We start from the raw sequence: 25,655 nt of genomic DNA, 5'->3' as shown, positions 1-25,655 counted from the left end.
CTCTAAGATACAACCGCATTTGCTCCAACCCCTCAGACAGAGACAAACACCTACAAGATCTCTATCAAGCGTTCTTACAACTACAATACCCACCTGCTGAAGTGAAGAAACAGATGGACAGAGCCAGAAGAGTACCCAGAAGTTACCTACTTACAGGACAGGCCCAACAAAGAAAATAACAGAACGCCACTAGCCATCACCTTCGGCCCCCAACTAAAACCTCTCCAACGCATCATCAAGGATCTACAACCTATCCTGAAGGACGACCCATCATTCTCACAGATCTTGGGAGACAGGCCAGTCCTGGCTTACAGACAGCCCCCAACCTGGAGCAAATACTCACCAGCAACCACACACCACAAAACAGAACCACTAACCTAGGAACCTATCCTTGCCACAAAGCCCCTTGCCAACTGTGTCCACATATCTATTCAGGAGACACCATCATAGCGCCTAATCACATCAGCCATGCTATCAGAGGCTCGTTCATCTGCACATCTACCAATGTGATATATGCCATCATGTGCCAGCAATGCCCCTCTGCCATGTACATTGGCCAAACTGGACAGTCTCTACATAAAAGAATAAATGGACACAAATCAGACGCCAAGAATTATAACGTTCAAAAACCAGTCGGAGAACACTTCAATCTCTTTGGTCACTCGATTACAGACCTAAAAGTGGCAATTCTTCAACAAAAAAAACTTCAAAAAAGACTCCAATGAGAGACTGCTGAATTGGAATTAATTTGCAAACTGGATACAATTAACTTAGGCTTGAATAAAGACTGGGAGTGGATGTGTCATTACACAAAGTAAAACTATTTCCCCATGTTTATGCCCCCTCTCCCCTCCCTGTTCCTCACACATTTCTTGTCAACTGCTGGAAATGGCCCACCTTGATTATCACTACAAAAGGTTTTTTCCCCCCGGCTCTCTTGCTGACAATAGCTCACCTTACCTGATCACTCTCGTTACAGTGTGTATGGTAACACCCATTATTCCATGTTCTCTGTGTATATAAGTCTCCTCCCACTGTATTTTCCACTGAATTCATCCGATGAAGTGAGCTGTAGCTCACGAAAGCTTATGCTCAAATAAATTTGTTAGTCTCTAAGGTGCCACAAGTACTCCTTTTCTTTTTACTATATCAACTGGATCACTTTTGCTGAGTCCCTCAAAGAATTCTAATATACTGGTGAAGCATGATTTCCTTTTGCAAAAGGGATGTAATAGGGATGCCTCTTCAGGAAGTAAAAGGCTGCCTGAGCCCAGCTGGAATGGCCTGTAATGCACACAGGTGGAGCAAACCTGGCTAACTTGTAGCAGGATCTTATCTAGTTAAATACAATAGTCTTTGAAAAGTGATAGCCTCACCCTTAGGGTGTTCCTGAAAGGTCTTTGTTTCATAAGAGGACTCTTACAAACAAAATTGGGTCTTTATCAACAGAACTATTTACAGAGGTTCTGCAACTCCAGCTAGCATTCCAGCCATAGGCACACAGACTGGCTTTCTGGTATGTCCTCCAAATTCTTCCCGCCTGCAACCTGTGCTCCCTCCCTCTCAGTTCTAGGTAGGTTGTTACATTTTTCCTTTTAAACATTTGTTGTTATATCTTTTGTGCAAGCATTTGCTGACTTGCTAACGCATAGCCCACCCTAGGGAGATGGTCTTTACCAGTCTGTGGCAGCGTTTTAGACATAATATTCCTTCAAGTGTGCTGGTTTTCAAAATACTCTATTTCTTGTTTAAATTATCCCAGTTGATAGGGGACTTGGTTCCACACCCTGTTTCTGCCTCCTTTCTGTTAGGTGGTATCCTATTGGTCCTCTGTATTGCTCTTAAACATTGTTTCTTCTACATTAGGCCATCTGGTAGCTGCAGAGGCTCTTTCTAAGCCCTTGTCTTGGCCTCGGCCTCATCTTGCAGACATAACTCATCCCTCACATAGCAGTAGGGGGTCACCTCCTATGGCACTTGCTCTCTTTGATCTAGCTATCCCTGAACTATGAATTGTGTTACTGCCTGTGGCACCCCATCCTGGTCAGTGCTCCGTTGGATTGTCTGGAACCTCTATCAGAGATGGAAAGGTTCTGTAGCATGTTGATACACTCTCTGTGTGTAGTACTCTGAAAGGTATGCCCACTGCTCAGTGTACCTGCCACCACTCGTGACTTTCCTGGGCAGATCATTATCTTCATGTCATAGAGCTGAAGTTCCTGTAACATGCATTGTAGCTGCTTGGGTGCACTCAGCTGTGGGTTCTTCATGATGCTTTCTAATATAATCAGACTGCATGTCCATCTTGTGCCAACAAGTAACCTGAAGGAATCATTCCATTCCACAGAGCACAACGTGTAGTTCCTTTTTTATCTGAACATATCCACTTTCTGTGTCTGGTAGGGCTCTTAGTAGCAAAAGCTATGGGCATTGCATTAGTGTTGCTCCTAGGCCTCCTTCTGAGGCATCATACTGTAGCTCTAGATGCTCCACAGATTTGTAGTATTATAGGACTGATGCATCACTTATCATTTCTTTAGTTTTAAAAAAAATGCCTGTTCTTGGGTCTCTATCTGTATGCTGCATCACTGGGTTTAACGGTCTCAAAGGCTCTCACAGGCTTCTGATAGGTGTGTGCAGAATCTGGAAAGATAGCTGGCTATTCCTATAAATTGCTAGATTCCCTTCAAATCCTTTGGTCTTGGCATTTCCTCAATAGCTCACAGTTTTCCAAGGTCTGGCCAGATTCCCTTAAGTCAACAGATGTCTGATTTAGGGGACCTCCGTTCTCCTCAGCTTCATCTTACCTGCATTCAGCCTACTATTCCACTCCTGGCACTTGTTTAGGAGTTGTCTCAGCTTAGTATCATGGCTCTGCATTTCCTCTTCCTTGGTGTCTCCTTCTCCTGTAGTAAGAAGTCATCAGCTACAATATGATGCCTGAGAGTCTAACTAGTGCCCAGTTTAGTTTATATTGGAACTACATCATCTAAGTCCAGGAAGTCATATGACCCAGAAGAGTGAAACACATTCTTGCTTGTGTCTTTGGGTAAGCCTGTTGGTGGTTGACAAGGTTCAATAAAGTTTGAAATATTTTTTTATAGGTGATAAGCCTTCAATGACCTTGAATCCAACATGGCTCCTATGAACTCTATGCTTTGAATTGGAGCAAAACTAGATTTTTCTCTGCTTGATTTTGAGGGCCAGAGTAGCAAATGGCCTTTGGATTACATGGATTGAGCTGGTTGTCTGGTGAGGTGATTTCCCTCGGATAAACCAATCGTCAAGTTAGAGGTATGTAAACCTGGATACCTTGCCATCTCATGTAAGCTGCCACAACAGCCAGCTACACTTGGTGGAAACCCTCAGTGCTACAGAAAGCCCGAAGGGTGGGACGCAATACTGGTAGCAAATCTCTCATACTAAGAATCTAAGGTATTTCTTGTGAGCTGGATATATGGAAAGGTGAAAATAGGCATCCTGAAGGTTGAGAGTCACAAAACAGTCTTGATTATAGAGGCTGAAGTTATCATCCTGAAAACCTGAAGCAATGAATGAAAGTAATCCAAGCATTGAAGGTCCAAGACAGGGCATCAACTCCCTTTCTTTTTCAGACTAGAAAATAATGGGAGAAGAACCTCTTGCCCCTGAACTCTAAAGGCACCTCCCCCACTGCTCTACATTGCAGAAGGTAGTCCACCTGCTGTTTCAACAATGTCTCATGAGAATGGTCCCTAAAGAGGGATGGGATAGGAAGGCAGGGGTAGGAAGCGCTTGGAACTGTACGCCTTTGTTGACCAACTCTAAGGGCTTGTCTACGCAAGTAATTCACAGGGAAGTTAGGGCAAAAGAACTAGTGTGTGAATTTAAAGTGAAATAACTATTTCACACAAACTCCGTGTGGACACTCTTATTTCGCACTGAGAGTGCCTTTGTGCAGTTTTGGTTAATCCAATTCCAAAGTGGAGCTTAAGACAAGTCTAACACCTGGTCACATGTGTCTCATTTTCATAGGCAGTGAAGTGAGTCACCTACATCTTGGCTCTGGAGGAGGATTTAGCTGCTCTGCCTGTCTCAGTTGTTGTTGCCTCCCATGTCTAGTGAGCCAAAGAGCTCAAAATTGAGCCACAGTTTACAGGAACGCGGGAAATCACCTCACCAGGAATTAAGTCTGTTCAGATTTGGTAGAGAGCCTTTTCCCTCCGGATCGGAGAACACTCATTGAATGATCTGGAAAGAAGAGTTTATGGAAAACTCTCTCACCTTCTGAGTTCTTCTAAAAAAGGCATGACAAATTGAGGCCAGGTCAAGTGTCCATTGTTCAGCATAATAAGTGCTTCACAAAAAGGAGCAAGCTTTGAACCCTGGAACATTACTTCAGCCACAGAGGCCTAGTTTCTGGTACCGAAGAAGTCCCTAACACTAATAAATCTTTTTTTAAGCCTGTGGGTATAAAAATAATCAGAAAACTAACTCTCTTACCTAAACTAATATACTGATTATTTATATAAAGAGATTTAAATCACACAGTGGGCAAGATACACTACCAAATGTTCCATCTCGCAGCCACAGGTGGTTAGAAGAAACTGAAGGACAGTTAGGCCTACTCTGCCCTTTATGTCTTTGGAGGGGATGGGGGGGCCGAAGGGCATCCAGGACACAGACACAAGGGACACTGCTGGCCAAAAGAATCTGATCTCACATGCACTGTGGCACATGTAATCAGAAATGGTACCCACATGGACAATCACTCGAAGAGTAAAGCTCCCATTGACTTCAGTGGAGCCAAGATTTCACCAAAGGAGTTGAGTCTTAGCCATATTATCTTCTCTCCTTCCCCCATTCTCTATGGCTATTGACACCATTATTACCCCACCCCATCACTCATGCCTGCAATTCCTCCCTGTCTTTTGCCCCCAACTAGCAAGTCACAGCCAGATTCTGTCACTTTTCCCTCCTCAACATCTTCACCACACGTTCTTTTCTTTCCATCCCCATAGCTAACTCTTTCATTCAGGGTCTCATTATATCTTATCTCAGCTTCTAAAACATTCTCCTCTCTGGTCTCCCTAAAATGCCAATTCCCTCCACCTATTCAGTGCTAGCACTAATTACAGGAAAATGGGCAGTGGATGGTTCCATAACCACTCCAGCTGCTAAACAGAGTGGGAAGTGATTGATGCCTGGGAGGGCAAAGCGTATACACTCTTAGGCTATGTGTATACTAGAGAGCTACAGCAACACAGCTGAACTGATGCAGCTGTAAGATCTTTCATGTAGCTGATCCACGCTGAAGGGAGAGAGAGCTCTCCTGTTGACATAATTAAACCACCCACAATGAGTGGTGGCAGCTATGTCAGTGGGAGAAGCTCTCCTGGCGACATAGTGCTGTGCACACTACCACTTTATGCCAGCGAAACTTAGGTCGTTCAGGGGTGTATTTTTTCACACCCCTGAGCAACATAAGTTTTGCCGACGTAAGTGGTAGGGTAAACATGGTCTAAATCTATAGAATGTAAGGTGTGAGGAAACTACATACACCCCTGTACTGTTAGCTACTACTCAAAACATTTCTGTGGCTCTATAGGCAACGACTTCTCCAATGGGACCCTGTGGAAGCACTGTCAAGGAAGAGGATATTTTAGCTGTTCTTATTTAGGTTAGCATGATTTTCTTTAATTCTCTGTGATCAGCTTTTTCGTAAGAAGGAGAAATTTTCAACATGTGAATAATACAAAAGAAAAAGCTTGTTGAAAAACATGGAAACACTTACATGCGAAATAAACTCTTGGGCAATCTTGTGTCCACCCGAAGAAAAGAGCAGAAAACTAAGAAGAAGATGCCTGACAAGGTGTTTGGTGCAAGGTTGCCTTTTATCTGTTTTAGTGCTAGCTGCAGCCTGCAGATCTGTGATAGAGAGGGTTGTACAGCTGAAGAGCATCATCAAACGATCATACACTGCTCGAGCTTCTACCTGTAAGGAACAATTTCAAAAGATAAAGGATCGGAGAAGAATAAAAATTGTGTTTATGGAGTTTTTTTGTTGTTTTTTTTGAGATTTGTTCACTAACAGACATCTGAATCCTTGGAAGAAATCGTAAAAATATGTCAAGAGCTTGAGTTTAAGAGGCACTGTAGAGAACAGGGAAGGAAGGGGGAGGCACATTTTGCTTACGCTGGTTCACACAAACATAAATGGACAAAATGGAAAATTCTTTACTTTCTTTGGTCTTGAAAACTAAGCAGCCAAGGCATCGAGCCAAGTTTTGACCTTTTTTGTCATGAAAGGAAATGGAGAAAATCCCTCAGTAGAATGCAGTCAGATTTTTACATTGTGGGAAAAAGAACAGAAGGCTCCTTGAAGGCTCACTTCAATATTGCAGCTACAAATCAATTAAACCCCCATGCAATCTGACCTCAACTGATAAAACGTTCTGATAAGAACAACGGGTTTTGGCTTCTTCCTGTATTACTTGCAACATGTTTATTTTGTTTGCCTCTTGGAGCAGCCAATATAAATGTATTGTCAAAACAGAGGACGACGATTTTGGTGTCTACATAATAGAAGTTGTTAGTTCATCATAAGCAGCTATTAAAAACATATTTCATTGTAATAATACTGTTCATTACATAAAAAACAGGAAACATAAGGACAAAAGCAAAACATACCACCTAGGACTCAGGGAAGTAGGACACCAGCCCCCCAAGTGTTCTTGAGTTCCTTTTAGTTTTCGCTATTTGGTTCCTAGCACTTATTGATTTTTTCACATTAACATTTCTATATATGCTAGCTTGAAAGAGTTTGCTTTTCTCGAAAGGTAATTTCTCATTGAAGTCTGTCCCAGGTTACACTAGGGATGCTACATGGCACTAATGAGACCACAATAAAAGTTTATGAGACATAATGAAATGTTATTGTTCCATTGAGATTGGATTGCCTCCAAACAAGGGCACCTGAATCTTACTCCTTCCCATTTCACTACACCTGCACTGATTCCCCCATTCAACGACTCCTGAGCTGAATCAATAAGGAAGAGTGGCTACAATATATCTAAACCTTTTTAATGGTAAAAATATTTTGGATTTTAAATCGTGCCCCACTACTCCATGATATTCAAAGCAGATGTTATGATTTCAGCTTCCACCTAGTGCTGCATCTGTTAATGTGTGTCTGGTTGCAGTGTTTCAGTCTCTCTTTCCCATAACCAGGTGCTACAAAGTCCTCTTCTTCCTCCTCTCTGCTGAAATGACTACAGGCTCCCGTACCTATCAGTCTTCACATTCTTTTTTCTCTGTGTTCTCATTCCCCTGTGCTAGGACTAGAGAAAAGAGGGTAGCAGGGGGGTGAGGGAGGATGAGATATTTTGACTGAGCAGTGGCAAGTTAGGAACAAGGTGGTGTGAAGAAACTACACCTCTAAAGTGCACTTTTGAGGAGCGATCAGGACTTTAATGAAACTGGAACAACAGCAAGAAGCACTAAGAAAGAGGGAAGGAAACAATAGACAAAGGGATCCCTCTATGCATATGGAGTACTGTCCTTTCCCCACCACTCCCTGCCACAAAAGAAAACTAACAAATGGGTTAAACCAATTTGTCTCAAACATAAAGTGATTTTTTCTATCATCAGACTGGTATTTTCAAGAGAAATTCATAAAAAACTTTGGAAAGAGACAATGTCTTCCATTGAGATCAGGTGCAATATCCATATCCAAAGGACTTGCATCCTAATTCAGTATTGCTTTCATTGTGATTTACAGAGAAGCCATTATCTTTTTCTACAGAAGTATGCCAAGTTTGATTTTTTAAATAGTTAGCACCTTCCTCCCATTCATAAGGGATTTTTTTATGCTGAAGTATAAACCTTTAAAAACAAACATTTATAATGGAAGTATCAATTATCCTAACTATGACACTTGAGCACACCTTCTTATATTATTCAAAGTAAAATAAACACTATTTTCCCAAGTATATTTAACCAGTTATTAGTTAAATAGTGTCTTCTGATATCCCACAAACAAAATGTCCAAGATCCTTTTCAGAAACACAGAGAATTTTAATTGTGTGAGATAACTTGAGGTTTTAACTAACACCAAGAAAATACTATTTGCTCAAGACCTGATCGTGCATTGTGCTACTTCCTCTTTGGGGCCATATGACGCAAAATTTAAACGCTGGGTAATATCTGTGACAAAGGAGGATTCCCTGGGTTGGGTAGAACTGGGATAACAGCTCTACACCACACATGCCCACACAGTCCATATGTAAGGATAGGGTGTGTGGTCAGAATGCAGCTGTACTCCAACGATTCCCGCCTACTGCAATAGTCCCTATAGTCATAGGTAGCTACGGCTAAATTAGTGCAGTTCTTAGGCTGCTTTAACTTACTCAGGGCATCCAATAGGTCCCATGCTGGGTCCAGAATAGGGAAATGCAAAGCTAGCATAAGGCCCACCTTTGTCCTTCTCCCCTCTGTTCCTATGCTGAGTGGAACAGAGAACCAGACCTTTAGTGTTTAAAACAAAACTAAGTAGCCATGACACAAGCTAATATAAGAAAGACTGAATTACATCCTCAGATCACTGCCTAGATTCTATGATGACAGGTGCAACAGAAATCAAATTAGATAGATAATGTTAATTCAGATTCACTGCTGCTGACTGTGAATGAAAAATGCTGCACTGTTATTATTAGTTCTCTCACTTTTAAAGCATGGCTGTCTTACAAGACTATGTCACAGGAGCTCTGAAATCCTGCCACACACAGATTCAAAAGGAACAGTTACAGGTGTACCAATCAAGCTGATTTGATACAGTCATATTTTTCAGAAAAAAAGTAAATAAAGGCATTCTGGCCTTCAGTACACTTGACAAACCCAGTTTCCAAATGTTCACAGTTGAAAGAGCCACAAAAATTATCTTGGATCCCCTCTACTGCGGAATTTTACAATTCCAGGAGGACCCTGCAAACCCCAGCCACTTTCCCACATAAATGCCTCAATTTTCAGGTATACAATTGGCTAAATACTCTCAGCCATGGCTACACCACCCACCACAATTTGAGTCCTCTTCTCTTTATCATTGTGCGGACTGTAGTAAAATGCAAGCAGCCACAGAAAACTATCTGAGGATTCATCTTCAGACTTCAGCAACTGCTCTACAGCGATATCAGCCCATTCTCCAAAACGAACAAACAAAAACCAGCTCTCAAAGAGGTCAGCGTAAGATCTGCAAAAGAATCAAAATACATTTCAGTTTTGCTGGCTATTCATGATCTTGTGGGATGCAAAAAGGTTCCCAGCAGGGCTTCCCCATTAGGTGAAGATGCTGTTTAGTAAGGAATTGTACAGTTCCCACTTGTGGTCAGTGCTAAAGGGCCTGCTGATGTTGTCCACCCATGAACTGTGAAAAGCTGAGGGCTATACTGCTGACACAGTAATGTGGCTTTGACACTTTGAGGTGCCAGGACTGTAAGTCAACTGTGTTACCCCCCTGACTCAGTGAGAGGGAGTCTTTGTTGTGGAAGGTGGGTGACAGCTCCCTGACACTACCAACCCTTCAGCACTCTCTTCTGGGCTCTACCCGCTGCTACTTTGCTTTTCAGGTAAAACATTAGGTGTACCTCAGAACTCCTCAAAAGCATCCACCCTGTAGCCTCCAGCCTCTGTCACTAAACACACATAATAATTACCAGGAATAGTACATATACACCAACTTGTTTGAGTCAACTGTATATCAGCTCCAATATAACAACACAGCACTGTAAACTATTTATAATAAACGTTTATGAACAAATGTAGAGATTTAAGAGATAGTAAGCAAGGACAATAACAGGTTACAAATAAAACAAAAGTATAACAGGCTTCTACTAGAACAAGACTTACTTTTAACAGGCTACAAACATTTGTCTAAAACAGTCTCTCAGCTGATCTTTTCCTGCAAAGTGTGCTGGTTTTCAGTCAAACTAGGATCCACAACACTCATGAATCATTCCCCCCCACACCTCCTGCCCAGGAGGTTTCTCAGTGAAACGGGTAACAAAACGTCCTTTTGCTTTTCCTTATATTTTCCAGAGTTCATTGTCTTTATTCCCAGAGTCAGAATTATTCTCCTCTGTAAAGGCGGTTTCCATTGTATTGACTTACAATGCTTCATTTATAAATGAACCTAGGTAGACAGGTAAACCAACAGTTCTTTTTCTAGGAAAAACTTGATAGTCAACCCTGCCTGGGATGCAGATTCTGAAATATATTTTTCAATACATACATACAACTTTCAACGCAAATTCTTAAATATCATCTATACATACATCTCATAATGCTTATGTGTCACCAGTTTTTATTTGATACCTTACAAGATACTATTTATGGATAAAACCATGAAAGCAGAATATTAGGTGTAGTAAGTTTTTCAGGCTTAATAGGAGTTGCTGTTACAGAACAGTGAACCCTTTGCCAGTTGGCACTGAGGGGGTCTTAGGATCACAGAGGTGTTGGATACACAAGTTCCATAAATTAACTGTTTCCATGCACAGAAGGATGGATTTAGCTCTCTGTTAGTTAATATAGAGCGTGGTTGATATGTTGTTGGACATTACTAGGATGTGTCGGAATCACGAGCGGTGTGAACACTTGTAGGCTTCCCAGACAGCTCTCAGCTCCAGGAGATTTATTTGCATTCTGGTCTCTCGAGGGATCCAGGTGCCTTGTGCTGTGAGTCATCCATATGGGCTCCCCAGTCCAGTTGGGAGGCATCCGTAACTAGCTTCTTCTCAGGTATGGGCAGGCAGAAGGGAACTTCCATGAATATATGCTTGGAGTCTTTCAACCACATCAAGGGAGAATAATCACTATTGTGTACATACTGTCTTCCTGGCACATTTACCACACAGCACTTGCCCTGACCTAGTCTATAGTCGCTCCTATGAATTCTATAGTTTGTGTCAGATTTAGGATAGACTATTCCATGTTTATACCAATTCCCAGGGCCATTAGGTGATGGAGCAGCAATGATGTCAATGTCAAAACTTCTAGACAGGACCTTCCTGTCAGGAGCCAGTCATCTAGATATGGATGACAACGGAGCCATTGCAACAGGCCTCTGCTGCTACTATTGCAAACTTCTTTGTAAATAGCCTGGGTGCTGCTGATAAGCCAAATGGAAGAACCCTTATTAGTAGTGGTTGGGACCAGCCACTAACCTAAGGAAACACACACAGGGACCTGGCTGGAGGGCCAAGTCAGGAAGAAGGAGCATCCCGAGTTTCAGAGAGGGAGAGCAGCAACAGAGTGTGCAGCATGCAGCAAAAGGGGGCCTCAGATCTGGAAGGAACTAATCCCCAGAGTGGCTAGGAGGTGGTACACCTTGCGGTGAGTAGAGCCTATCACAGAGTAACTATAAGGCCTGATTTTCTGAAGTGCTCATTGACTTGAACTGTGGGCACTTGAGACCTCTGAAAATCAGGTTAATAGTTTAGCAGGCCTCCTTATATCCTAGGATATCCTATTTTCCTATCCTTAAACAGAGGTTGAATTTGGGAACTAATAAGAAAATGGCAACTAAAGAGAACTAAGCATTAATGAACCAAGATTATGAACCACATGACTTTTCACAAAGTAATAGAACAGATAGAAATGATATGGGATAGTCTAAGTATTTTTATTTACCTAATGCTTTTATCTTCTATTATTGCTTTAAGCATGTCAGTAATGTATTTCAGGTGCTGAGACCAGAGCATAGCTGGCAAATCTGGAAAACAATAAGAAGAAATGTTGTACCTAATGAAACAATATTTGGTGTGGTATCAAGCTAGAACTAGAACTTGCTGGACACATGATTCAGTCTTCAGTAATTGCTTCTCATTTTTAAACTTTCCCATAGTTTTCAACCATATCCATAATAAATTATTTTTTTAGGACAAAAGTTCAGTTGCAAAATACAGAACTAAAGTTCAGGCTATTCATCAAATTAGGCATAAGTGTGTGTACACACACACACACACACACGCATGCATACACACACACACACACACATATATAGTTTCTCATCAATACTAATCTAGTATCTCTGTTAACCCAGTCAACTGCCCCTGTCCTTAGCAGAAATTGCCAATCATGCAGAACTGCTTCACATGAAACATTAGTTTTCTGATATGCATAAATGAGAGACAATGGAGACCAAACTTATTTTCATTTGTGACTTAACTGAAATCAGATTTCCAGATTTTAGAGAGGAGAAAGGCAACACAATGCATTAACACGTCTTATGGGCGTTTTCACAGTGATCATTATTGGGCTTACAAGACATGAACATTGAATACCTTTCCAGTGCTTGATAACTGTTTTTTAATTCCTAGCATTGGCTTTATTATATTGAAAATAATTTGCCTCTTCTATTACTCTTATTTGGTTTTGGTTTTAATTTTGTTTAAATCTACGCCATTGTATATAAAAGTTACACAAAAACCTACGTTAAAAGAGCATTACAAAAGTGGCAAAGTCAAGCTCTCAGAATTAAGGTAACCCTTGTGCATTATTTTTGAGGTTATCTATTGTGCAGAAAAATAAGTGAAAATGCAGATTCTGTTAATGCTGCAAAACAATTCAAGGCAGAACTTACCAAAAGGATGTTTGAGTAAGGCTATCACAAGATGCTGATGATGATGAGGAAAGTAGGCCTTCAGGGGAAATTTATGCTAAAACAAAAAGTCAATATTTTAAAAGAGCTTTGTGGTCAGCTTCTGAGAATATAAAACCTAAAGATATTATAGGTTCACCTAATGTAATAACCACATACAATAATGGTGCTATCTGGCATAAAGAGCGTTTAATTAGTTTTAGACCTAACATTTAAGATTTTGTATGAAAAAGGAGGGAATAGAAAAGAGAGGGAAGGAGGCTTACAAAACCTAGTTATTTATGTTACTGGAATTATTTTACCTCAGTGAAAACAGGCTTTTGGGGATGGTGGGAGTTTAAATCTAAATGTTCCCATACAGTGTTTGTGAATACAAAAAGCAATTTTGTTCTAATGTATAAGAACCAGAAAGAGTAACTGACTAATGTAATTTAATTCCAACAGATGCATAATTCAAAAAGTAAACAAATATTTTGTTATTATTTGTGAAAATTAAGGGACTAGCAGCAGTGGAACCCAAACTATTTTATTTTACAAGCACCTGTTCGGTATACTTAGGACAATGCAGTGAGTTATCCCACTAGCTACCTTAACTCTAGCCTGGAGTTAACTCTAGCCTGCATTCTCTAGGTGAAGGGACTATTCAGTCTCGACACCAGCTCTTGAACACAGACAGCATATTATGCCAAATTACATGACAGATCTAAGTATCAGAGGGTAGCTGTGTTAGTCTATATTCACAAAAACAAGGAGGTTTTTTTACCCACTGCTTTTTTACCCACAAAAGCTTATGCCCAAATAAATCTGTTAATCTTTAAGGTGCCACCAGACTCCTCAATGTTTATGACAGGTCTGTAATTCCGAACTCTATCCAATGAGGACTGTGCTTAAGGTATGTCTACACTACAGAATAAGGTTGAATTTATAGAAGTCAGTTTTTTAGAAATCGGTTTTATATATTCGAGTGTGTGTGTCCCCACAGAAAGTGCTCTAAGTGCATTAAGTGCATTAACTCGGCGGAGTGCTTCCATAGTACCGAGACTAGAGTCGACTTCCGGAGTGTTGCACTGTGGGTAGCTATCCCACAGTTCCCGCAGTCTCCGCTGCCCATTGGAATTCTGGGTTGAGATCCCAATGCCTGATGGGGCTAAAACATTGTCGCAGGTGGTTTTGGGTACATATCGTCAGGCCCCCGTTCCCTCCGTCCCTCCGTGAAAGCAAGGGCAGACAATTGTTTCGCGCCTATTGTCCTGAGTTACCTGTGTAGACGCCATACCACGGCAAGCATGGAGCCCGCTCAGGTAACCGTCACTGTATGTCTCCTGGGTGCTGGCAGACACGGTACTGCATTGCTACACAGTAGCAGCAACCCATTGCCTTGTGGCAGCACACGGTACAGTACGACGTAGCCGTCATCGTCATGTCCGAGGTGCTCCTGGCCACATCGGCCATGAGCGCCTGGGCAGACATGGACGCAGGGACTAAATTTGGAGTGACTTGACCAGGTCATTCTCTTTAGTCCTGCAATCAGTCCTATTGAACCGTCTTATGGTGAGCAGGCAGGCGACATGGATTGCTAGCAGTCCTATTGCATCATCTTCTGCCGAGCAGTCATGAGATGTGGATGGCATGTAGTCCTTCTGCACCGTCTGCTGCCAGCCAAAGATGTAAAAGATAGATGGAGTGGATCAAAACAAGAAATAGACCAGATTTGTTTTGTACTCATTTGCCTCCTCCCAGTCTAGGGGACTCATTCCTCTAGGTCACACTGCAGTCACCCACAGAGAAGGTGCAGCGAGGTAAATCTAGCCATGTATCAATCAGAGGCCAGACTAACCTCCTTGTTCCAATAAGAACAATAACTTAGGTGCACCATTTCTTATTGGAACCCTCCGTGAAGTCCTGCCTGAAATACTCCTTGATGTAAAGCCACCCCCTTTGTTGATTTTAGCTCCTGTAAGCCAACCCTGTAAGCCATGTCGTCAGTCGCCCCTCCCTCCGTCAGAGCAACGGCAGACAATCGTTCCGTGCCTTTTTTCTGTGCGGACGCCATACCAAGGCAAGCACGGAGGCCGCTCAGCTCACTTTGGCAATTAGGAGCACATTAAACACCACACGCATTATCCAGCAGTATATGCAGCACCAGAAGCTGGCAAAGCGATACTGGGCGAGGAGGTGACGTCAGCGCGGTCCCGTGAGTGATCAGGACATGGACACAGATTTCTCTGAAAGCATGGGCCCTGCCAATGCATGCATCATGGTGCTAATGGGGCAGGTTCATGCTGTGAAACGCCCATTCTGGGCTCGGGAAACAAGCACAGACTGGTGGGACCGCATAGTGTTGCGGGTCTGGGATGATTCCCAGTGGCTGCGAAACTTTCGCATGCATAAGGGCACTTTCATGGAACTTTGTGACTTGCTTTCCCCTGCCTTGAGGCGCATGAATACCAAGATGAGAGCAGCCCTCACAGTTGAGAAGCGAGTGGCGATAGCCCTGTGGAAGCTTGCAACGCCAGACAACTACCGGTCAGTTGGGAATCAATTTGGAGTGGGCAAATCTACTGTTGGGGCTGCTGTGATGCAAGTAGCCCACGCAATCAAAGATCTGCTGATATCAAGGGTAGTGACCCTGGGAAATGTGCAGGTCATAGTGGATGACTTTGCTGCAATGGGATTTCCTAACTGTGGTGGGGCCATAGACGGAACCCATATCCCTATCTTGGCACCGGAGCGCCAAGCCGCCGAGTACATAAACCGCAAGGGGTACTTTTCAATAGTGCTGCAAGCTCTGGTGGATCACAAGGGACGTTTCACCAACATCAACGTGGGATGGCCGGGAAAGGTACATGACGCTCGCATCTTCAGGAACTCTGGTCTGTTTCAAAAGCTGCAGGATGGGACTTTATTCCCAAACCAGAAGATGTTGGGGATGTTGAACTGCCTATATGTATCCTTGGGGACCCAGCCTACCCCTTAATGCCATGGCTCATGAAGCCGTACACAGGCAGCCTGGACAGTAGTCAGGAGCTGTTCAACTACAGGCTGAGCAAGTGCAGAATGGTGGTAGAATGTGCATTTGGATGTTTAAAGGCGCGCTGGCGCAGTTTACTGACTCGCTTAGACCTCAGCGAAACCAATATTCCCACTGTTATTACTGCTTGCTGTGTGCTCCACAATACCTGTGAGAGTAAGGGGGAGACGTTTATGGCGGGGTGGGAGGTTGAGGCAAATCGCCTGGCTGCTGGTTACGCGCAGCCAGACACCAGGGCGGTTAGAAGAGCACAGGAGGGCGCGGTATGCATCAGAGAAGTTTTGAAAACCAGTTTCATGACTGGCCAGGCTACGGTGTGAAAGTTCTCTTTGTTTCTCCTTGATGAAACCCCCCGCCCCTTGGTTCACTCTACTTCCCTGTAAGCTAACCACCCTCCCCTCCTCCCTTCGATCACCGCTTGCAGAGGCAATAAAGTCATTGTTGCTTCACATTCATGCATTCTTTATTCATTCATCACACAAATAGGGGGATGACTACCAAGGTAGCCCAGGAGGGGTGGTGGAGGAGGGAAGGAAAATGCCACACAGCACTTTAAGCACAGCACTTTAAAAGTTTACAACTTTAAAATTTATTGAATGCCAGCCTTCTTTTTTTTGGGCAATCCTCTGTGGCGGAGTGGCTGGTTGGCCGGTGGCCCCCCCACCGCATTCTTGGGCGTCTGGGTGTGGAGGCTATGGAACTTGGGGAGGAGAGCGGTTGGTTACACAGGGGCTGTAGTGGCAGTCTGTGCTCCAGCTGCCTTTGCTGCAGCTCAACCATACACTGGAGCATACTGGTTTGGTCCTCCAGCAGCCTCAGCATTGAATCCTGCCTCCTCTCATCACGCTGCCACCACATTTGAGCTTCAGCCCTGTCTTCAGCCCGCCACCTCTCCTCCGAGTCATTTTGTGCTTTCCTGCACTCTGACATTATTTGCCTCCACGCATTCGTCTGTGCTCTGTCAGTGTGGGAGGACAGCATGAGCTCGGAGAACATTTCATCTTGAGTGCTTTTTTTTTTTCTTTCTAATCTTCACTAGCCTTTGGGAAGGAGAAGATCCTGTGATCATTGAAACACATGCAGCTGGTGGAGGAAAAAAAAAAGGGACAGCGGTATTTAAAAAGACACATTTTATAAAACAGTGGCTACACTCTTTCAGGGTAAACCTTGCTGTTAACATTACGTACGTAACACATGTGCTTTCGTTACAAGGTCGCATTTTGCCTCCCCCCACCGCGTGGCTACCCCCTCAACCCTCCCCCCTCCCCGTGGCTAACAGTGGGGAACATTTCTGTTTAGCCACAGGCAAACAGCCCAGCAGGAATGGGCTCCTCTGAGTGTCCCCTGAAGAAAAGCACTATTTCAACCAGGTGACCATGAATTATATCTCACTCTCCTGAGGATAACACAGAGAGATAAAGAACGGATGTTGTTTGAACGCCAGCAAACATACACTGCAATGCTTTGTTGTACAATGATTCCCGAGTACGTGTTACTGGCCTGGAGTGGTAAAGTGTCCTACCATGAAGGAGGCAATAAGGCTGCCCTCCCCAGAAACCTTTTGCAAAGGCTTTGGGAGTACATCCAGGAGAACCGCGAATGCCAGGGCAAAGTAATCCTTTCACATGCTTGTTTTTAAACCATGTATGGTATTTTAAAAGGTACACTCACCGGAGGTCCCTTCTCCGCCTGCCGGGTCCAGGAAGCAGCCTTGGGTGGGTTCAGGGGGTACTGGCTCCAGGTCCAGGGTGAGAAACAGTTCCTGGCTGTCGGGAAAACCGGTTTCTCTGCTTGCTTGCTGTGAATTATCTACAACCTCATCATCATCTTCTTCGTCTCCAAAACCTGCTTCCGTGTTGCCTCCATCTCCATTGAAGGAGTCAAACAACACGGCTGGGGTAGTGGTGGCTGAACCCCCTAAAATGGCATGCAGCTCATCATAGAAGCGGCATGTTTGGGGCTCTGACCCGGAGCGGCCGTTCGCCTCTCTGGTTTTCTGGTAGGCTTGCCTCAGCTCCTTAAGTTTCACGCGGCACTGCTTCGGGTCCCTGTTATGGCCTCTGTCCTTCATGCCCTGGGAGATTTTGACAAAGGTTTTGGCATTTTGAAAACTGCAACGGAGTTCTGATAGCACGGATTCCTCTCCGCATACAGTGATCAGATCCCATACCTCCCGTTCGGTCCATACTGGAGCTCTTTTGTGATTCTGGGACTCCATCATGGTCACCTCTGCTGATGAGCTCTGCATGGTCACCTGCAGCTTGCCACGCAGGCCAAACAGAAAATGAGATTCAAAAGTTCACGGTTCTTTTCCTGTCCACCTGGCCAGTGCATCTGAGTTGAGAGTGCTGTCCAGAGCGGTCACAATGGAGCACTCTGGGATAGCTCCCGGAGGCCAATACCGTCCAATTGTGTCCACAGTACCCCAAATTCGACCCGGCAAGGCCGATTTAATCCACTTGTCAGGGGTGGAGTATGGAAATCGATTTTAAGAGCCCTTTAAGTCGAAATAAAGGGCTTCATCGTGTGGACGGGTGCAGGTTTACATCGATTTAACGCTGCTAAATTCGACCTAAAGTCCTAGTGTAGACCAGGGCTTAGACTACCACGCTCATTTTACTTGGATTTTGTCATGTATACTCAGATACCATGGTGATGTGCATTTTATAAATACATGTAATGATATTCTTTCCCGTCACTTTAATGAGTTTTTCTTTTTTGTCTCCACCCATGAATGCAGGAAAACCAATTTGTTGTAAGCAATTTCTACATCACTCTTTATACAAGGCATCAAAATAGCTAAACAAGGCAACATTAGGGAAAAACAAGTTTAGATGTGTCTGGATCTAATAGTTGACATAAAAGTACAATTGTAAGTCAAAGTTTAGTTTTTATACAAAAAGATATTTGTTCAACTAATGATTAAAAAGAAAAATCAGACATACATTTAATGAACATTCCCAGGCAAAAAATGGTTGTTAACTTGATGTTACTGTTGAAACACTCACTTACTGTGTGTGGGGGGAGGGGAACAGACAACAAGAGAGAAGTTTAGCTTTCTCCAAAAACACAGGTTCAAAGTTTAAATGTCCAAAACTCAAGTTGCAGTGGGGGAGGTTTAGATTGGATATTAGGAAAAACTTTTTCATTAAGAGGGTAGTGAAACACTGGAATGCGTTACCTAGGGAGGTGGTAGAATCTCCTTCCTTAGAGGTTTTTAAGGTCAGGCTTGACAAAGCCCTGGCTGGGATGATTTAACTGGGAATTGGTCCTGCTTTGAGCAGGGGGTTGGACTAGATGACCTTCTGGGGTCCCTTCCAACCCTGATATTCTATGATTCTATGAACTAATGTCGCTCAGACAGCTCTAGGTCTGATCTGAACATTGTTAGAAACTTTTAAACAGCTTTATTTGAACATAACACATGGGTTCATCTCTCCAGTGACCTCAGGGCCAAGCCTTTCAACAAGGGTGCCTAACAATAGGTTCCTAAGTCCTCATTTAGGCATCTACATAAGTGGCCTGATTTACAAACATGGGGTAAATCAGTTTGATCTACAAACAAGCTCCCAACAACACAAGGGAAACATATGCACTGCTACCTCCCCTAAACAGCACTGCTCTACACTCCCCAGCTATGCCATGCCCTTCCTCACCCATTCTAAGTGATCTATAAGGATATTAGAAGGGACTGTGATTGTGGCCAGCCATTATACTGGGGGGAGTACAGGGTTTTCTGTGAACTCTTTCCTACCCTGCACACCTCTGTGGACACAACCTGGTTCTTAGAAAGATTCACAAGATACATCTGTTTGCCTAGCCTTTTTTCCAATTAGCTGAACTATAAATTCCTGGGGTCTCAAACAACTGGCCAGATCCTTCTTCATTCTCAGTCTTTAGTGTTCCTCTTATTTGAAATGTTAATGGAGCAATTTATGTCCCACTAAGTACATGCAGACATAGAGATGGGTACCTTATAAATGCATGTAATAACTGTTACAGTTTCAGGGTAACTCAACTATATTTGCACCCTCCCCATTCCCATGGTCCACTTCAGGAGCATCCAGTCAGGTCTCAGTTCTCCAGCTGTCACCTGTCTCTGGATAGGGGCCTTGTACTACTCCCTTCTGACCAGGGGTTTCAAGGCTGCACAGCCACCAGCCATACACTGTGATAACTCCAGCAAGCTAGCCTGCCTAATGGCCAGCATCTGTGACTTGCTTTCTCTCCGAGAGCTATAAACAGTGTATTGCCAGCAGTTACCACACAGATCTTTCTAAACAAGTACATTTATTCTTAGGGCAGAAACATTACAAAGAAAATAAAGACCCCCCCCACCCCCCGCCCGCAAGTTCCTACAGTTTTACTAAAAGTCTACCAGAGGTCACTCCTAACCCCCCAGGGAGTGGTACCTCTCTGAGGTTGTTTACAGTTTCAGCAACTTGCCTTAATCATGCCCCCCTGTTTTTAGTTCCTGGAGGAGCTGTGGTAACCTGTCCCCATGAATTTATAAACCATTCATAAATTTAATACAATAGTTCTCAAAGATACGGTGTGAAGTTGCAATGTCTACAATTATAATATTATTCAGAAAGCAAAAACAATACAATCAAATTAATTTAAACCAAATTTATTATCCTAGTCTGAGACCTTGTATGCTAAATTGTAGCAAATTTTACAGTTGATTTATAAACTCTTGGGGGAAAAAAAGATTTATAATGCAAATGCTCAAAGGCACCACCTTAATTATAGCAGTGTGAATATACACACATAAATTGCATAAAGAAGATCTATTTCATATTTAAAGCCAGCTTCACATAAAAAAGTGGGCAATAATCCATGACATGATGTCATCAAGTGAAGAACTTTCACCATAAAACACATGCAGAGCCAGCACAACAAATTTAGCCCCCCAGCAAGTTGAAGAGTGCAGAATTTCTGCTTATGATCTCCAACCCACCACCCCTGCCTCCCTGGGGCTGCACAATGTACTGCTAACATGCAACCAGGATGGAATAAAATTAATGTGTGTGGCATTTATTCATATTAAATAAGACAGCTGCAGTTTCATCCCTAATTCATACACCTGAAGCTAGAAGACAGATTTAATCACAATGCTAATTAGAGGCAAGTATATCACGGATTCCAAGACCCACCCCTTCACCAACCACTATCTCCCAAAAAGATGTGGAAATCAAAGAAAGTAGAAATTCTCTGGAGTTTGTTTAGAGGTTAAATATATTCAATAGTAGAATAGCTTCCCAACCCAGTGTTCCTGCCATGTCAAACTGCACTGGACAAACTAATGAAATGATTAGAGTAAGAAATTTTGGTACAGGCTAGGAACCTAATGAAAGCTTGTGACCTATAAATATAATTACAATTTTCAAGTCCCCTGATCTTGGATTTTAAACTCTGAGGGGCTGATTCTCCTCTTAGTTAAGTTCGTGAAAAACACAAGTAATTTCACTGCAGTCAATTGAGTAAGAGTGCTGTAAAATTACCATGAGAGGAGAATAAGATCCTGAGTGGGGAAATTTTAAGCCTCATCTGAACTCTTGGATGATCAAACCTGACTATTTTGTACCGTTGTATGTATTTTTCTTTGTTTTTTTCTTATTACATTCAGCACAGTGCTCAGTAGGATCCCTGCTGCTGCAAAAGAAATACTTGCCTATGGTCTCCCTCACTCTTTCAGTACAAGATTGAGCATCATGCTGTAATTCAGCATGCAGGCAAATGCTGCAGGGCCGGGATAACAATATAATATATGCCGTGCTTAATTTGCACCAGGGCTTGCCAGGGCTGAGCCCTTGCACCTCTAGGCTTAGCAGTTCATAGCCCTGGAACCTCTGGGCTTGCTGCATCAGTTATGAATGTAAAATAATTCCTTCAGCCCTGGCACCTCTTTCATTACAAATTAAGCACTGAATATAAGGGCAAGATAACTTATGTTGGTGAAATGCTACAGCATAACAACAAATAAATTACTCCTATTTTGCAAAAGGCATAATAGTTTTGCACCTCTATGTCTGATGCCAGTTAAAGGGCCTCAACTATGTCTTGGCATCCATCTATAGTAGTGATGTGAGACCACTATTTGGCTCATTTTATTCCATCAGCATTCTAAAATTTAAAATTGTTCTTTTCATGCTAAATCTGAAAACCTCTCATTAAAAATTATCTAAAGAAATACAGCTTGACTAACCTGCTTGTTATCCTTCTGGTGAGCTTGAACAAAACACTGTGTAAACATCTGTATTATGGTCATTACTTCTGGAGTTCCACCGGTTTCCAGTAGTGCATTCCTGAGCATTGAAAAGTTAAATTACGACAGGTCAGATTATTAGTCTGTTAATCACACAGTTTTTAACTGAAGGATAAAGAGAGAGAGAGAGAGCGAGCGCGCGCATTCTTTCTATATTGTAGCCTTGAGCTGTGTCTGAACTCATCAGGCTATAATGCCAGCATGAAAACTGAAGAAACTAACTTCACTTTAACATTTTTTAAAGAACACACACACACAAACACACACACCTTTTGTGATAAACACAGCATTGTCCTTTGACAAATATTTCACACTTTGAGCTTAATTTTTAAAGGAGGACAGATCCAGACTTTTTTTTTTTGCAGCTGTGACCCATGCATTTAGAGGTCTAAATGGGGCAGCTATGTACTTAGGTGTCTACATGATAGGGTTTGCATCTGCAACAAATTGTAGCGCAGGGAAAAAAGGGCAACATTAAAAAAGCAGGCTGGCATAAAAAATGGCTTTTTAAAACTCCAATCCTGCAAAGCACTTAAGCACAAACTTAACTTTAAGCTTCAGTTGAACTACTCACATACTTTACATTTAGCATGTTCTTAAGTGCTTAGCTGGATCAGAGCCCATAAGCAGTTCCAGGGCTTGTTTACAAGGGGAAACTCAGAAAAGTTAAGTCCTATACACTGAAGGTGTGACGTCAACGTGCCTACATTAAAGCATATTAAACCCCCACATGGATGCTCTTGTTCAGGAGTAAGCGGCCTCCATTTGCTGTAGCTTAATCTCTCAAATTACAGCTAAATAAATGCACTTTAGTCCTAAATTCTATCATCCGCATGGGTGAGGAGGAAGGTACTTTAACATGCTCTAATTTATTAGTATTGACTTCATACATTTGGACAACTTGCCTTAACTTTCCCGAGTGTTCCCATGTAGACATGGCCTAAGATTCAACAAGTAGAATCCACTTGGCCATGTTGCAAGGTGCAAGAATAGCATTCACATTGCCTAAAATTGTTCATTGTTCACAGTTGCTCTCTCACTGTAGGTTCCAAGAAGAAAGTTCAACCCAATTCATATTTAGATTAGGCAAATAAAAAACACATACCTAAAAGGTACTGGACACTAGAGATATAAACATGTGCAAGGATGGTACCAAGAACGTTCTGATACTAGTACATTCCACACAGACGCATCCCAAAGACAGGGTCAAAAGGATGCGATGGATAAAGTTGTTTTGTTCAAACCAACATGTACCAGGTGAGAGGCGGCACTTGTGTATAAGAATGCACCCCAAGGAGGTGTCTTTGTCTGGCCTAGGGGGCAGTGGTAAATCCCATCACTGACTGAGCCGGTCCATTGTTAGGGAGCACATAGGTAACTAGCAGAACTGTAGACATCTGATCTGGGGAGCTAGAGACTGCATTTCATTTGGCAATAAACCTGGCTGGGTGTCTTCGTACCTTATCGGAGCCTGTGGTCACTGGGTGGTTCGCTCGAGATCTGCTGTGCAAGCTATCTCCGCAGCGCTGGGACAGCACACAGGCGGGGTGGTGAGTTGTATGGGCCCTTGGTGCCCGGGCTCCACCAATGTGTGGGTCTGTGTCTCTCCCCCATCCCCACCTGCTGCCCCCGTGCACCTCCCCTGAGTGTCCCCCAGTCCCCATTTGCTCCCCCACGCGCCTCCCCTGGCCCCGGAATGTCCCTACAGCTCCACGCTGCCTCAGCTCTGCTGGCTCCCGGCATCAACTGCTGCCGCAAGGTCCTAATGCCCCCCTTCCGCTAGTGCCAGGGCAGGCTGACCTTGCTCCTGCCCTTCCGCCTCAGACCCTTCCCTTTTCCAGCAGGACCCTTCACCAGCACAGAGGACTGCCCTGCCCACAGTCACTGCTCCTCCTCCACGCTGGACAAGGGGCAGCCCCACCCCCAGTGAGGCTACAGTGAGGGGCAGCAGCAGGAGAGGAAGCACACATGTGATGGTAGTCTCCGCCCTTGCACCCATCACAGGGGAGGCGAGGGGGCTTTCTGGACCTCAGAGGGGCTCTAGGAGCATGCACACTGGCAGTGGTATGAGGTGAGTGTGGTGCAAGGGGGAAGAGGGGAGCCCCTCCCCTGGAGCTTGCTGCTGCTGGCGGGGAGAGGGCTGGGGGGAGTCCTCCTCTCTGGCCTGCCTGTACCTCAAACTCCTAATCACCAGCCCAGAGCCCTCACCCCAACCCTCTGCCCTAGCCCTGAGTCTCCTCCCACACCGCTGCACGCCTCATCCCCAGCCCCACCCCACAGCACTGACCCCTGCACCCCAACCCTCTGCCTGAGCCCCTCCCACATCCCAAACCCCTCATCACCAGCCCCACCCCAGAGCCCTCACATTTTTACATTATTTTTAAAAATATACAGTAACTCCTCACTTAACGTTATAGTTATGTTCCTGAAAAATGCTACTTTAAACAAAATGATGTTAAGCAAATCCAATTTCCCCATAAGAATTAATGTAAAGGGGTGGGGGGTTAGGTTCCAGTGAATTTTTTTTTTGCCAGATGAAAGACTATATTTTAATACATATACACAGTATAAGTTTTAAACAAACAATTTAATACTGTACACAGCAAAGATGATTGTGAAACTTGGTTGAGGTGGTGGAGTCAGAGGGTGGGCTATTTCCCAGGGAATGCCTTACTGCTAAATGATGAATTAGCACTCTGCTGAGCCCTCAAGGGTTAACACATTATTGCTAATGTAGCCTTACACTCTACAAGGCAGCACGAATGGAGGGAGGGGAGACAGAATGGCAGAGAGACAGACAGACACAGAGTGTGTGTGTGTGAGAAGCACTGCCCATTTAAGTTGGCTGACCCCACTAAGTATATTGCCTTTTTAATTAGATCAGCAAGTTGAGACAGCAGCTGCTGCCAGCAAGCTCCCTCGGTCCTGAGCCCTGTCATGTCCCCCCACTGTTCTGTGGAGATGGGGGGCAGGAGTGGGGGAAGGGGACACCCTGACATCAGCACCCCTCTGTCCTCCTCCCCCCACCCCGCACAGCAAGCCGGAGGTTCACGGGAGCAGTTCCAAGGCAGAGGGCTGGAGCAGCACACGGCAGTGTGGGGAGGGACCCTGAACTGGCCAGCAATTGACAGCTTGCTGGGCAGCTGCCACACAGGGAACTTAGGGGAGCTGATAGGGAGGCTGCCCGCCCACCCTGGTTCCAAGCCCCCACCAGCTAGCTCCAATGGGCTGCTTTCTGTAAGTGGTGGACAAAGCAGGCAACTGCCAAACAACGTTATAAGGGAGAATTGCGCTACTTTAAAAGATCATGTTCTCTAATTCAGAGGTTCTCAAACTGTGGTCCGTGAGCTCCAGTCAGGTGGTCCGTGAGCTCCAGTCAGGTACCTGAGGGGCCGCACATGACAGAATGAAGGGCCACCCTCCTAATTAGTGGAGCTGCGCAGGCGTGGCTCCACTAATTAGGTGCCTGGACCCTGGAGAAGATGCACACGTAAGGTCAGGTGGTGGACTTGGGGGGGAATAGGGAGGAAGTGGGAGGGGGCAGTGGTGTGAGAAGAGGGGGTTGGGGTAATTTGGGATGTGCAGAGCTGCAGTGGCCAGAGAAAGAGGCGTCTTTCCCGAGCTCCAGGGCTGCAGCTGCCAGAGAGACGGCCCTCCTTCCCAGCCTCAGCTCTGTGGCTGCTGTGGCGGGGGAGAGACCCCCCCTCATTCCCAGCCCCAGC

The 25,655-nt window shown here is 44.1% G+C and overlaps 1 protein-coding gene across 7 annotated transcripts in view; it reads right to left on the bottom strand.

The window, feature by feature from the left end:
• The window catches only part of FANCC (FA complementation group C), a 151,623-nt gene that overhangs the window by 6,949 nt on the left and 119,019 nt on the right, over positions 1–25,655 (bottom strand). For 6 of the 7 annotated variants that reach the window (XM_048850183.1, XM_075128651.1, XM_048850185.2 and 3 more), the window contains 5 exons: positions 21,874–21,973; positions 12,617–12,692; positions 11,665–11,746; positions 9,052–9,226; positions 5,774–5,974 (listed from right to left, as the gene is read on the bottom strand). In XM_048850183.1, the coding sequence (XP_048706140.1) occupies positions 5,774–5,974; positions 9,052–9,226; positions 11,665–11,746; positions 12,617–12,692; positions 21,874–21,973 (634 nt within the window). Of the gene's footprint in view, positions 1–5,773; positions 5,975–9,051; positions 9,227–11,664; positions 11,747–12,616; positions 12,693–16,230; positions 16,749–17,336; positions 17,740–21,873; positions 21,974–25,655 lie in introns of those variants that run through there. The other variant, XM_075128652.1, reaches the window with a different exon arrangement.

Source organism: Caretta caretta, chromosome 5 (assembly GCF_965140235.1).
Source record: "Caretta caretta isolate rCarCar2 chromosome 5, rCarCar1.hap1, whole genome shotgun sequence".
Lineage (NCBI taxonomy): Eukaryota > Metazoa > Chordata > Testudines > Cheloniidae > Caretta > Caretta caretta.
The sequence above is the reverse complement of the archived record's forward strand: the minus strand, read 5'-3'. Positions and strand labels throughout refer to the sequence as shown.